The sequence below is a fragment of the Delphinapterus leucas genome, chromosome X (genome assembly GCF_059928025.1).
Source record: "Delphinapterus leucas isolate spDelLeu-1000000601 "Yukka" chromosome X, BTC_Dleu_Yukka2, whole genome shotgun sequence".
Lineage (NCBI taxonomy): Eukaryota > Metazoa > Chordata > Mammalia > Artiodactyla > Monodontidae > Delphinapterus > Delphinapterus leucas.
The window spans coordinates 17,628,851-17,644,539 of record NC_143150.1 but is presented as its reverse complement, the minus strand read 5'-3'; the positions used below and the strand labels follow the sequence as shown (position 1 = coordinate 17,644,539).

The 15,689-nt window shown below is 44.3% G+C and overlaps 1 protein-coding gene across 2 annotated transcripts in view; it reads right to left on the bottom strand.

The window, feature by feature from the left end:
- GPC3 (glypican 3) overlaps positions 1-13,745 on the bottom strand; it is a 442,030-nt gene extending 428,285 nt beyond the window's left edge. Inside the window, exons 1-2 of one of the 2 annotated variants that reach the window (XM_089904074.1) lie at positions 13,399-13,745; positions 13,015-13,107 (exon numbers count right to left, since the gene is read on the bottom strand). In XM_089904074.1, coding sequence (XP_089760200.1) covers positions 13,015-13,107; positions 13,399-13,573 — 268 coding nt within the window. In that variant the 5' untranslated portion in view covers positions 13,574-13,745. The remainder of the gene's footprint in view (positions 1-13,014; positions 13,108-13,398) is intronic. The other variant, XM_022554225.3, reaches the window with a different exon arrangement.
- Positions 13,746-15,689: the final 1,944 nt, after the last annotated feature.

The window sequence follows — 15,689 nt, the reverse complement described above, 5'->3', positions numbered from 1 at the left end:
TATTTTAGACCTCTTCATTTCCAAACTAAGGAATTGAATTTCACAATATCCCAAGAGAAGTAACCAGGTACCCAAATATGTGGGCAGAAATGCAAAGCCTGTTTCTCTCCAGGATCACTGAGGGCAAGCGGATATGGAGAAGGCAGAGGAAGATGGGGGAAGAGAGGGGAGAAAAGGAAATCAGGACCTATAGGAAAAGGTAACACAACTTAAAATAGAGAGGAAAATATAAAACATTCCACTCATCTATTTTTTTTAAGAGAACAAGAAACACAAAAGCATTCAATAAATATAACAAACCATAAAACACCTTCTGTTCTAAACTATAACCACTTGAGAGAGTGTGAGGGTGGAAAAGAGGAAGGCCAAACGGGAAGACGTGGGGAGCAGGCCAACAAATGATGAAGGGGGGACCCACTCTTCCCCTTACCGTGGGTGTCAGAGTAACTTGCGCTACACTTCTTATCACCACTCTATGAAATGTTGATGAGCTTTTGGGGAACTTTCCCGAAATTGTTAGTTGGTAAAACATCTCATGGCCACTAGGACCTAACTTGAAAATAAAACTGGATATTGTTGAGGGGTGGGGGAAGACTACAAATGACTGAATAAATGTTGGTTCCAATATCACCTTCAGGCTTTGCGAATGAGGCAACCTTACTCTCTCAAAGAACAAAAAGGCAATCTGACAGCTTTTGAAGGCCAAAAGAACCTTCAGGCAATGTTATTAAATTGACCCACAGTACTGAAGTTTCAAAGGTGAGAAATGACTTGGGTTTTCGAAATTAACACTTGTATAAAACCTTCAGAATTCCATGGGGGGAAATAAACCTTTATTTCAGAAATAGACTTTGAAGTTTGAAGACAAAGCAGAAAATCTGTTTCTGAAAACAGAAGGAACTATTTGAAACACTCAGCACAGTTCTCCCATGGCTCTCTGAAACTCCTCGTGAGCTCCACTCTGACTTCTGGGGGTGGCCAGAGAAGACACACCTCAGAATGCCAGTAAAAGAGGACGTGGGAAACCAATAGTTCCCTAGGGTAAGAGCAAAATGATCTCAATTCGTATGTGCCTCTGGCCACATTAAATTAAGCCAAGGCCTAGACTAGAGGTTCTATCCATCTAGGGGAGCAAAGACTGTTTTTCAAACTGTCACGAAGTTATTAGCAAATGAGCAAAGATCCCGTAGGCTCTCTCTAGCCCACCCATTCTCACTTTCTTATGCTCCTTCCTTCTCTCCCTCTCCCTCTCCCCCCAACACTCTGAATCTCTCTCTCTCCTTCCCCCTCCTCCCACCCTCCCTTCCTCCCCGACTCCACCCATCCCCATCAATGAATAAACAGCTGAAGCACAGCACAAACTTGAGAAATCAAAAGAACAATGATCTATTACAAGCAAGACCCTCTCTTAAGTGTGCAAGGTTCTTACCCTCAAGGGGCTTACATTTGCCTACAAATCACCTGGGGAATGCTGTTAAAAAATACAAATTCGGATTCAGTAGGTCTGGGATGGCATCTGAGATTCTGCTTTTTTTTTTTTGGTGCCTAAACCCCGGATTGAACCAAGATTCTGCATTTCTTATCAGCTCCCAGATGCTGCTGATGCTGCTGGTACATGGGCCACACTTTAACGAGCAAGGCTCTAGTAAGAAGAGAAAAGTACATAAATAATTACAAGAGCAAAGGAGAACCAAGGCCATGGGAGAAGTTCACTGATAGCAGGGTTCAAAGGGAGAAAGGATCACATCTAGTCATGGGGAAACATGAAGTGATTCATGAAGAAGATGACATTGTACTGACACCTTGAAAAGTGGGTAAGACGGCAGCAGGCACTGATGAGAGGAAGACAGTCAGGTGGTCTATAAGCAGAGGCTGGGAGACAGACAACTACAGGGTCCTTTCAGCAATGAGTGCCAGCCTGTTATGCTTAAATAGAGGGCACACATGTCAACAGGATAAGAGTGAGAGGCATGATGGAGGGAGACTCGCAGGACTTGGCCATTTAATTTGGATGTGAGATGTGTAAAAAGAAAAGTCAAAGATGATTTCAAGGTTTCAAGTTGGGTCCCAAGCAGAGATGCTATCACCAGAAATACAGAATGTTGGAGAGAGGCCGGTTTCTGCAGATAGGAAAAGAAAATGATGGACTAATTTTTTACTGTGTTGAAAGTGAGGCGCTGGCAGGACTTCTGGATGGAGATATCTAGCAGGAAACCGGGAAATACTGAACTGGACAGCAAGGAAGAGGTCAGGTTGGGAAGAGATGGAGGAGTCATTCAAGCAGCGAAGATAATGAAGTCATGGGAATGGCTGTGGGAATGAACAAAGAGAGAACAGAAAGGGCAAAGGACAAACGCCACTGGAACACTTGCATCTAATAAAGGGTGGGAGGAAGAGCGTAAACAAGCAAAGAAAGAATCAGCTTTACAAGTAGGAGGGGAACCCAGCGTGTACAATATCCCAAAAGTCAAAGGAGTGTGGGAATTTAAGTCAAAGACTTTATATCCAGACCATATTCCTTCCCCTCATAATCCAATGTGTACACTGGAAAGAGCATGAGCTATGGAGTGAGACAAATCTGGATGTATAATAAATCCTGGCTCCACCACTTACACAACCTTTGGGAAAGTAAACCTTTCTGGGCCTCAATTTCTTCATCTGTAAAATGGACATGACATCACCTACCTTTCAGCTTTGCTGTGTAGATTACATGAGAGATTAAATATAAAACAACTGACACATAGTAGGCACTCAGTAAATTGTAGTTTTCATGCTCTTCACTTGTGGCCCTTCCAAACTATTCCATCAACCTAAAAGTAGCCTCAAAAAATCTACCTAAGAACAAGGAGTTTCAAGCTTATGTTGAATGAAAATAGATACCCTGATGAAGGTAAACTCATGAACAGGGAAATTAAAGAAACCATTATGCCAGAGAAGCAGAAAATTATACAATCCTCTCCCCCAACCAAACAACAAAAAAAAATCACATCCCCATAGACACTTAAGTAAAGATCAGCCCAATTACACAAGTATTCCTAGTATTTGCTTGGAACCACATGTTTCAAAGGCTAGCCAGCATGGCCCAGTCTGAAATGGAATAGAGACCAGAGCTCCAAAGCTACACAGTATTACAGCATTCTTTCTCCAAACGGGGAGAGCCAGAGGGGCCTACATGTTGGAACTAAGCCGATCTGTGGAACTCAGAACCTGCAGACACTTTATGAGTGGCTGCATTGTTTGCACATAAGATATATAAAAACAAGGCTTTCCAGACATAAATGTAATGTATGATTGTGAAAGACCACCCACTGCTAAGAGTAACAACGACTTTCAAACAGTTTAAATGACACACATAATTATTAATTATTGCTATCAAAAATAATAGAAATCTGATCCGTTGATTCTAATGTATTTTTCTACATAGAAGTATGTGTGGGGTGTGTGTGCGTGTGTGTGTGTGTGTGTGTGTGTGTTGGAGTACATTATCTTATTTGCAAAGTCTTGGACTATGACAACATATACTCATACTTTTAATCAAAAGAGTTCTTAAAGTCTTTGGCAGTTTTTAAAAAAACTCACCAGATGTTGGCAAAACACATTTTAAGACATGTCACATGCAAAAGCCTGGAAAATATCATCCACACCCATGACTTCCAACTTGAGCCTATATGTCGATGAGTCCCAACTATGCTTCTCCTGAACTCCAGAAGAGTATATACTCTCTTTCCCAGTGATCTCATCTATCCCCAGTTTTCAATTACCATCTACATGCTGACAATGTCCAAATATGTTATCTCCAGCCCTGACTGCTCTCTCTTCTATTATCCAACACACAACCTCAACTACCTACCAGACATTTCTGCCTCAATGATCAAAGGACCCCTCAAACTCAACCTGTTCAAAATCAAACTCATTATTTCACCCCTCAAAAATATGTTCCTCCTGTGTTTCACTCATTTATTCAACAAATATTTACTGAGCACCTATTATCTGCTGTAGCCTCACCACCCCGCAAAACTAGAAGTTCTAGATTCTCCCTTCTGTCCTCATAACCAGTCGCCAAGTCATGTCTACTCTACTTCCTCTATTCTCTCAACTTTATCTTTTATTGTCCTAGTTACTGCCCTGGCTTTTCACGTGCATTATTAAAACTCCCTGCCACCACTCACTCCCCACTTATCCTCCATCCTAAATAGCGTTTCCTCTTCTTAAAATGTTTTCATGGCTCCTCATCAGCCTTGGATACAGTCCAACAAAACTCCTCAGCATCTCCTACCTACTTTTCTTTTTCATCTTTCCTCTGCTTTCCCCACATCTGTACTCCAAACAAGCCAAACTATTCCAATACAACAAATATGTCATTTTGTCTCTTAAATCTGTACCTTTGCACATACCATACAGGACAGCCCACTTAAGGCAACTAGGCACCCTCTTCCATAGCTCAGCAGCACCCAGATCCCCACTGGGCACCCAGCTCATCATGCTGCCTTGACATCCATGGTTTTCCTTACTGGGTCCCTCCCTAAGCAATGGTTTATCTTATTCATCAGCTCAGTACCTGGCACAGAATCAGTGCTCAATAAATGTTGGTTGAAGTAAAGAATGAATGGAAAACTTTTAAATATTTATGCAGAGATAGCATATAAAGTTCATTATTAGTAGGTTCATTTTCTGACAATTTCCATCTGTTTTCCAAAACAGTTAAATGTGGTTCCCCAATAAAATCACTCCATGAAACCTAACTTGAAGTGCCTCTTGGGTCACAGTCTCATTTCTATGGAGCTCAACACGCAATCCAGCCAGTGCTAGAAGTAGTTCTCCAAAATGAACCAAATTCACAGTATGGGTTAACCATCACTACTTCAACAAGGATCACACCTCTGTACTTAGGGAAATGATGGAACTTTATAAATGAGCAGTAGCTCTATGATATCAGTGACAATTAGCTCTGCAACAATTTGGGGCCAATCCAACTGAAAATGGTTTACTCAGGTTCTGAAAAGCTGTACCCCCCAGTTCTTCCCAGTGTAGGTTAGGCTTATTCTCTAGATTATTAAGGGGGTACAGTTGTAGGGATATTTTATATGTGTGTATGTACGAGTATACAAATATGTGTGTGTGTGTGGAACCAAGCAGATCTGTGGCACTCAGAACCTGCAGACACTTTGAGCGGTTGCATTGTTTGTACATAAGATATATAAAAGCAAAGCTTTCATGACACAAATGTAGGGTATGATTGTGAAAGACCACCCACTGCTAAGAGTAGCAATTCACAACTTTCAAACAGTTTAAATAACACATAATTACTAATTGTTGCTATCAAAATAATAGAAATATACATTCATACATATGTATAATCTATGAATATATATGTAAAACATATGCAAATACCACATTTAGATAAAGCTGCAGCTAAAATCTCTCTCTACTTGTCACTTCCTCCTCAAACTTTAGTTTTGAAAGAGGGGCAACAAGGCTCCCAGGGCCACAGAGAATAGAGAAATATGCTTCAACTTCACCACCCCCCTTCCTCAGTCTCTGCTGCAGATCAGTTTAGAAAATGATGCATCCAGAGAATCAGTCATTCTCTAGGTATATGCCATCCTAGGACCTCATTTGACAGTGACCAAGTCCTCTAGAATATGTCTTTAGGTATTTATTCTTACAGTCATTCCAACCTTTAATAATAACTCTGTACAAGGCACTCTACTTGCCACTCTAGAGGATACCATGACAATCAAACATGGCTCCTACATTCAATGGGCATAGGGTCTGTCAGAGGCTATGAATAAACTATGGACTTCAAAAAACATGGATACTAAGTAAGAAGTACAAATAAGGTAATTCTGGGAACCGAATGCAATTAGGGCATATCTCTGTATTATCTCTGCACACATGATAATTTTCACGTTCAAATGTTTTCCAATCCTTTCAGTCTGTTATGTGCCAGTTAACTTTCTGATATATACCAGAATGAGGGCTCTTAACCTACTCCCTGTATCCATCACCCTAACTCTTCCTCTCTTCACCACGTTTCCCTCAGCTTCAATCATCCAGACCAAAATTTGACAAAGAGCAATGGAGAATCCCAGGATGCCAGAATACATACTGGAAGTATGTATTATGCAGAGTGTGGGAGAGAGGGAAGAGAACCATAATTAAGAAGGAAACTACGCAAATAGAATTCTAACATTATTTTAAAATGATCATCATTTCTTTCTCTTTTCCCCTTTTTCCTACTTGGGCCTGTATCTGAAAGAACTCCCGATGGGTCATCCGCTAGCCAATTTGGAAAGTATGCCCTAATGCATACAGAAATTAAGAGGACTCTCAGGAGGCCCTTTAGACTACTCCAATAAAATTCCCATGGCTGAAACCCACTTTGGATTATGTCCTTTTCCAGTTACATTTATGAAGTTTGATGTTATAGGTAAGCAACACCAAACACTGAGGGAAAACTTATATACATTTAGTGTATGCTTCTGTAACTGACACCAGTTGCATTATTTTCACACTAAATACCACAGATCTGTAAAGTGAAAATAAATATATGCATTTATGTATACGTAAATATATTTATTTTTAAACTACTTAAAATAGCCTTGTAAACAAGCACAAGCTACTTACCTCTTGTAAGACTTGGCTAGCCTACTTTTTCCAGGGAGTTATAGTACAGCCAAATGAATTAAGTCAATGTCCTTTATCACTTACCCATAGACAACAAATGGATTTTTGACCTGAAAAAGTAGTTACTTTTTTAGAAACCTTAGTATATTGGTAAAAAGGAATCAACTACTTAAATATTGGTTTTACGGAAATTTTATGGTTACATTTATAATTCCATTCATTCATTTAGCCTACAGATATTTATGGGGTACCTATTATTTGTACTATGCACTACGCTAGACACTGACGATACAAAGATACATAAAATACAGCCCCTATAACCTTGAGGAGATCACAGTCTAGTAGGGAGATACAGATAATCACAAACACATACCTTAAAGATACCATAATAAGGATGCCTAATTTTCCAGTAATAAACTTATATTCAAAAGGCAGAGTCAAAAGGCCAGTTAAAATTCTACTCTAAAATTTTGCTGAATTTATAAGAAATAAATGCATGCTTCATTGTGGAAATTTTGAAAAATACAGAATACTCTCAAAATCATCACTTCTGAGAAATGTACATCTTTCAGGTGAATGGTTGGAATACAGTGTGTGGAAATTTCACTTATAATGGCTTTAACTTCTCTGTTCCTTTTTACTGCCACGTTCACTTGTATTTTATCTCTCTTCCTATCAATTATTTATCAATATAAGCCTATTAAGTATACTTCAAAGAGCTTAGTAGATTTACTAATCTAGCATATAAATACAATTTCAGCTACTAGGCATAATTAACTGTTCAGAACACTAGCAAAGCATTTGGGTCCTAACATTGACTCCTTTTTCCTCATGAGAAAAAATACAAACTCTCAAATAAGGCTTTATGTAGCTACACACATAGAGAGGCAAAAGTGAAAGTGCCTTCCTTGTTAATCAATGCGGATTCATTTTTGTTTAAAAATGGCAAACAAGTATTCCTAATAATTAGCACTTGGATAATTAATACTTAATTGGCCTAATTCGAAGAAGAGAACTAATACTTTACTTTGTATATTCAACAGGGTATTCAAGTGAGACTATAAGGTCCCAGTGAGCGTTTTCCCCTCACACACAGCATTTCAAAATGCACATTTTCTCTGCTGATATGCTCACCTTCGCGTTGCTTTGTGAATCGCAGTGTTCCTGTCATTACGTTTTAGAAGATAAATTCCCATTACTTTATGCTGTCTCTAAAGCCAGTCTGGGGCCCACAACTTGGACACTATTTTCTGATGCTCATTTCTTAATGGAGTGCTGGGGATCCTGTTTCAAGCCTGACAATTTGCTAAATATGGGCAGATGAGTGGGGGATTTTTCTGCCCACACTTTCCATTAGACCCTAGATTACCAAAAACATCAAACCTGCTTAGAAGCTCAGCTAGGGCTGAAGAGATGCTGGCTCCTGGTATGGTCTCTGGAATTGAGCCTGTGCACAAATTCTGATCCCAGGTTACAGAAACCTGTGAGGTACATCAACAGGTCCATGCATGTGTCACAGCTCAACTCCCAAATATGGTAATGTCAACATTAGTGAGAAAGGTCTAGCTGACATTAAATCAAAGAGAGTTTGATTTAAGAGATGTCTTACAATTTATGTGCTATAATTGGTGATCTTTAACGATACTAGGGCAGTCATAACAATGTTGCTAATTTCAATTTGTTCTCTGGGTACTCAGCATTCATAAACACTGCCTGATGGTAAGAGTCGCCAGCTAACTGAGGTAAGCCTGAACCAGTCTCCAGTCAAAATATATGCAGCTTGAAAAGTTTGTCCACATACCCCAACAATGTCTCATAAAAATTTGGACTTAGACTTTTAAAATAAGTAAGATGAGATATAGCTTAAGAAAGTATTTGAGAGTTTCATAGAAGAATACATAACGATCTAGAAATTCTATTATCAATTATTTACTAAATGCTCTACGGTACTCTTAGCATTGTGCTCAACACTGCATCAAATACAGTGCTTTCCCTTTAAGGAGCTTATAATCTAAAACATACAAATAACCATATGCAGAAAAAAAGCAAGAGATCAGAGTAAAAGGAAGCATTCACAAAAATGTACAAATTCAGCATGCCAGAACTTTTCAGTTGAGCAATATGATCCCCAGTGAAATTCTTTCCAAATGATGTATCGTGTGCACAAGTTATAAGTGATTATCTTCAATTTTCTTAGAAATGAGTAATAAGATACCTCTTAAGAACCATGCTTTTGTATATGCATCAAACACTACAGTTGGCGTGGTCCTATTGATAACTGCCATTTAAGGAGAACATATTTTCTGTCTTGTCTCACATCAGACAAATCCAGACCCCTTTTCTCCCAGGTTGGTAATAAGCAGCCTTTTTCTAGGCTACAGTGAACAGCAAACATTGCAACTCTAAAGATGGAAGCAGCAGAATGCTCAAAAATATTGCATCAAAATATTGGATACAACCTACCAGCCCATAAGAAAAAAAAAAAACACATTGCAAAACTGACACCATCTGTGTCATCTAGCATCCATCAAAATCCTCTTATGCTTGTATTTCCTAATGCTTACAAACAGAATTTGCTCCAAGAATTAAGAAAACTTTTTAAGATGGCGGCCCTATTAAGCGACCTCTCCCTATCTCCCACTTCATCTCGTCAGTTCTTTTCCCTTGCCCAGGCTGGCTATTGTGACCATTTCAGCCAATTTCCTGGAGGTATTTTCTAGCCCTTTTCACCCTATTTAATCCCACAAGTTTCCTGAGAAGCCTGTTTACTTGTATGCTCCCCCACTAGACTGTGAGCGCCTTGACAAAAGGGACTATGTCTTACTCCTCTCGGCACCCCCAAAACCTAACACAGAGCCTGCCAAGCAGCAGGCAGTCTGAGACTCCTTTCAGGCCAAGGCGCTCCACCGACCATCAGCCATCTCCTCAATCGGATCGATGCTTCCCTCTGAGAACATCTCGTTACCGATCACCAGCATTAGCGTAATAAATATATTCAGACCACATTTGAGAGAGTTCTCTAAACTATTCCAAGTTAGCACATGGTGATACAACTTTTTCAAAGTTTGAACAAATCACCTGCTCACTCAACTGTCCAGTGCAATCTCAGAGGAGAGAAACCCCTCCCATACCTCACTCTTCTCTCCTGACTTTAGGACCACTAACTGCTTCCAATTAATTGGGGAACCACAGCTGGCAACCCAGAGGAGGTTACTAGTTCTCATACTCTAAAGCAACAACAACGAATACCAAACTCTCTTTTCGAGAACGTTGATTTTTATTTTTATGTTGTTTCATCTATTTGAGAAACTCCAAGTCAGTTTTGGCTTTTCAAGGCTGCCTTTTACCCATTCGGGCATTTGGCCTCCCGGATTGGTTCTTGCACTTTCCAAGGCCCTCTAAGGCAAGATTCCTCAGTCTTTGGGGAGTTGCAACACTACCACGGTTTGTTTGATTTTCTCATTCCCATCCGTCCCCTTCACTACCACCCCTACAAAAGTGGTGTATGGCATTCATAAAGTGAATTACACTTGATTTTTGTTTAGAGGAATTTTTTTTCAGACTTCTGTAACATTCCCTTGAGACAACTGGAAACATCATTGTCTGATTACTAGCTCACTTTCCTTGCCTAAAATTGTATCCATTCTTGATTGCGCCTGTGGGTAGGTTAAGCAAAACAAAATAAACATCTAGACTTATGAGCTCATTGGCTTTTTTCTGAATTTTTCTAAATTAAATAAGGGCAAAAGAGCTGCACTGAAAGTCAGTTATATGGATTTTTCTGCCAAATGCTAACTCTGTGTGCCTGGTTTCCATCTGTGGTGCTTTCCAAGTTACAAATCCTTAGGAAAAAAAAAGAGTGGGGTACGAAAAGATCTATGGATTTGGGGGGCATGCTATTTAGAATTGCTATCCTGTGCCTTTGAACACTAAAAGAAATGGGAACATGAGATCGTAAGGCTTTAGATCAGCTTTGTGGAAGTCTAGTGTAGTCCTTCAGCACCAGTGATTTATTTTTTAGGCCTGCTGATTTCAAATGCCATTTAGTCTCATCCATATTAGCATAAGAAATGTACCTTATCCACTCTAACCCAATTCTGCTAATGGCCTAAGTTAACAGTCAATCCCATGCTCCCCCTAAGTGAGACAAGACATTCTTGAGAATTTCTCCTTACTGTGACCAAATCTCGTTTTATCTGGGACAAAGAAAGCTTTAATGCAGTTAATATAGTGGAGCAGAAGAAATGAACACGGCTTAAAATAGAGATGGGAAAGAAAAGTCAAGCGGTCATCACGATGGTTCATAACTATCAAATAATTTGCAGCTCTCTTTCAATTTCCAACCACTGAATGACAGCAGCAAATCACACATTTATTCACTTTGAAATTATGCACTTGCCATTGTATTTAGTCGGCCATTATCGTCTCTTCTCTGAAATACTGATGAGCTCTTTCCACACACGGACATTAGGATTTTTACCATGCTTTCCATATCTACAGTGACCATATTTGTCCAACTAAAATTCAGGACACGTGGTTTCATGCCAGGACAGAGTACTGGAAATCTGCACCGTCCCAGAAAATCCAGGCTATATGGTAGCTGTGTGGGTATCGCCATATTTGAAATTTGGCTTTGCTCCAGGGTGAGTCAGAACAGTGCCTGCCACGTAGAAGGTTCTCAACAGGGCATATGTTTGTTAAACAGAAGTGAAGTAGGGAATGTTGGGTTTATACGGTAAAGACCCTTGGAAAGGGATCTTTCCTATAGAGTTTGGGAAATACTTGAGGAAAATGAAAACTCTCCATTACGAGTCCCTGCTCTCTGTATGTAACATGGCCATCCTTAGGCCAGGAGTAAGGGAGCTTGGGAGGAGGGAGCCCAGGCCAAATCTCATACACACAGTGTGTGGGCCCTCCCAATACTTTTATACAGATGCTGCAAAGAGGCAGGCAGCCAGAGAGCTGGGGGAGGGCAAGGGAGGGTGAGCTCCTGCTTGAGCCTGTGTAGAGGGGGGTTGCTAAATGAGTATCTGTGCATTCCCTCTGGTCTTTTTCCTCTTTTAAGCACAATCTTTACCCCTTGGCTTCAAACCCGCCCAGTGTGGCCCCTGCTCCAACCCTGGATCCATTCATCTTGTGGGGGGGCTCATCCTGTGAGGACCAATTTTTACATTACCAACAAAAGCATGTTCTCTGGCCTTACCAAGCTAATTACCAGGGCACTTCGAGGGGAGAGAGATTCGCCTGCTGTTGCAGCTCTGTGGAGCTGATTCATAGGTTGCCCCTTACGGCTCCTGCACACGCCCACGTGGTACGTTATTAACACTTAACAGAGGGAGAGGTAGTTCTACCCTTCCTTAGAGCGAAATCCTGCAAAGCAATATTTAACATATGCGCAAACGCATTTCAGTCACCAAAAAGGGTGAGCAATTACCTTTGCAACTAAACAGCAGGCTCGCTCGGCTCTTTTCATCCACCTAAAGAAAAGGCTGAGGGCGCGCTGGCTGCCTAGGTAACCTCCCGCTAGTGAACGCTCGCCGGCAGCGCCCACAGGGCGCGCATCGCATTCACAACTTGGCCCAACCATCAGGCCCGCCTCCCCGACTTGTTGAGAGCCACGAGCCAAGTTTTGGCGAGGGCTGCTCCCCGATCCCTCGGAAACGCGGGACGCGCGCCTCGCTGGATGCCTGGGTGGCGAAGAGACACCGGAGGCCACAAATGTCTTACGGTTTGTGAATACAACCAGCCGTTTCTTAGAGCGCACCTCTGATAAATAAACCTGTTTGAAGCCGACTCTTCTTGCCTGCATTGCCAGTGTAGCAACTTGTCCTAATTGGATTCTAAGGCAGGCTTTTAGGACTCCAACCGTGGGACAGTCAATCACACAAGGCCATTAATATTCATCTGTTGACAGCGGCAGCGCTCAGGGAAGGCTAAAATATGCCCTTACAACACGACCTGATTGTGCAGAACAAAAGGCAAGCGTTCAGAAACTTTCCTCCACCTAAAATCATCTCCCCTTCAGGGTCCAGCCTGTCAAGAAGGCAGATGAGTTTGAGAAGGGGAGGAGTTAAATCATCTTTGGACTCCTGCTCCCCGGGCCAGCGGCCCGGTTTTGGAAACGATTTCGCCAGCCTAGAGAAGAGACGCTGTTTTGAAGGAAAAGGCTCAGTCCTCCTCATTTGGGGGACCCTCCTACCTACTCAAAAGTTTCCCTCCGTGTGTCTTTACCTGCCACTGCGGATTCGGAGATCTGTCCTCAACTTTGCCTGCACTTGGGCCCGCGAGCCTCGGGAACCCAGGCTGCGGAAAGGAGGGCGTGAGGGCAGGTTGGGGAAAGAATGGCCGGAGCCGCGGTCCAGCTGAGGCTGAAATTCTGGCACGTACGTGCGAGCGAGGGTGGCAAATTCCAGAGGCACCAGCTAGGATGTGGGGCGCCAGTTCGCCGAGGCGGGGAGAACCAGCTCCAGCCTTCCTGCCCTCCCCCCAAAAATGGGCGCTCGCTAGAAAGGCCATGCTTGCGGTTCCTCCCAGTCGCACCTTCGCTGACAGCCCAGCAAGCTTGGGAGATGCGGACACGGCCCACATATACCCTTCTTCCCTTTCTCGGGAGACCTGGCCGGGCGGCCCGGGCACGGCGACCACTCCCAGGTGCCCGGCCGCTAGGCTCACGATCGCGGCCCCGCGGGACTAGCGCGCTCGGGTTACCTCCACCATGCGCCCCTTGGCTCACCGCCGGGCGCGGGGAACGCGCGAGGGACGACTCCTCACCTGGCACCGGGGTTTCAGGCACCCACTTGAGTCCGGGCTGCAGTCTCTGGAAGAAGGAGCGGACCTGGTGACAGGTGGCGTCCGGCGGCGGCGGCGGGGGCTGTGCCTGTCCCGGGCAGTCCAAGCTGAGCAGCATCGCCACCACCAAGCACGCGGTGCGCACGGGCCCTGCCATCCTGCTTCGCCGGGAGCGAGGAGAGAGCGGGAGAGTGGCAGCGGGGGCGAGAGCGGTCCCAGGACTCAGCAAGCCTGGCAGTGGCCCTAAGGAGCGGGAGACGTGCCGCTACCCAGCCGCTGCAAAAGTTTCCTCGCAGCTACCTGGGCGCTGGGCGAGGGCGGGAACGGCTCGGCGGCTCGGGGCGGGGCGGGGTTGACCGGGTTGGGGCGGGGCGAGGAGGGACCGGGTGGGGCGGGGCGAGGCGAACTGCGCGGCCGGGGGGCGGTGGCGGCCGCGCGGCGAGGCTGCGGGCGCGGGGCTGCGAGGACTGCTGGGGCACCGCGGCGCGGGGACCGGGCAGGAGCGGCGCGAGAGGAGGACGCGGAGCGCGTGCGGTGGCTCCTGGCCCCGCAGCCCAGCTGCCGGCTCGCCGCCGCTCTACACAGAGAGCTCTGGCATAACTACTGCAGAGGGTCTGCAGGCTCGGGCGCGCTGATTGGCTTCCCAGCAGCCGTCCCCTCTGACTGGCTCTGGGAGAAGTTCCCCAGCCTCACTCCTCCTTCCCGCCGCTCATTGGCCTACAGCCGAGAGGGCTTTTCCCTTTAGGATTTTTGCAACCTCTCCATCCTTCCTTGGGGGTGCGTGGGGGTCCCTGGCTTAGGTATCCCTCCTCCCAGCCCGGTCCAGCTCGTCTCTGGCCACAAAAGCCTCGCAAGAGGTCTTCCTCCTCCGCACAAAATCCACCTCCTCTTCCTGTTCTCTGAGGAGCTTCCCTCGAACCGTTTTCCCAACGCAGCTCTGGCCGGGTTCGGAAACCCACCCCACAAATAGTCCCATTCAGGGGCAGCTGGGGACCGCTGGCAGAGAGGGGCAGGAGGTCCACAGCCTGTCTCATTTTTGAATACTGTACCTAAAAAGTCTGACAGCCCGTGGGGCTTACTAGATTTAATTTAATAGAACCACGCAAAGTCAGAGAAGTCACCTTCACCTGATCCCAGGATGAAATCTGTCTCCTGTAAGGTAGCTCCTGGTGACCTTTCATGAAGCAAAGCATAACTGGTGACAACAAGATAACCTGGGACTTAAAGTCAGCCTAACTCATTAGAAAATTGTTTCACACAGCAAATTCATTGAGCCAGAGCTAGCCTGCTTGAGAGGTCTCCAAGACCCAAATCCCCACCTCTCCTGTTTAAATGTCATCATTTGAAACCCAGTTCTTTGAAAATCAGATACCTCTCAGAGGAGGAATGTATTTGGTCATTACCCATATGCTCCTAAGTAGGGATCTTAAACTCCCTGGTTCTTTCTGGTGACTCCCACACACACCTAAGCACAATGTCTGGCACATAGCAGGAACTCGATAAGTGTTTGTATGATGAAATGATTTAACACCTCAGTGTGAATTAGTTTATCATCTGATCGTGTTGTCTCTGATCTAGGTAAAAGCAGGTTTAGGTAAGGAAAGAAAAAGGAGAGCCTCCACCCCAGGAATTCTCCAATGAGTACCAGCCAGGCCAGGGGCGGAGGGGAGAGGTCGTGTGCCAGAACTTGTGGACTGAGAAGAGAGGCAAAGGAAAGATAGGTGGCCGGGGAGCTCATTCATTCATTCAGTAACAAATATTTGAATTGCTGCTACATGCCAGGCACTGTGAGATACAAACAGACAGTGGGATACAAAGATTAACCTGTGGTACCTGACCTCAAAGAGCTACAGGTCTTGTGGGAAAGACAACTAAACAGAAAAATGTTAACACAGCATGTGGTAAGTGCTAACATAGAGGCAAATGCAGAGTTCTAAGAGGGTGAGAAGGCAAGCCACAGAAACCTTCCCAGAGGGGGTGATGCCCTAAACTCAGGCTTGAAAGAGCAGTAGGAGTTGAGGTGAGAAAAGAAGATGGGGGGAAGGGGGGCAAAGGAAAAGAAGCAGGACGAACAAAGATTCTGACAGGAGAGAGCCTGGCATGGCCCAGTGGGATGGTGGGAGGTGCAAGTAATGGTTTCAGGCTGGGGAGTTAGAAGAGCTACAGCAGCAGAGGTAAGCAAGGGTCAGATTATGCAGAGTCCCCAAACCATGCAAAGGAGCCTGGGGAACCACTTAAGGAAACTCTAAGCAGACAGGTGACATGACCTTATT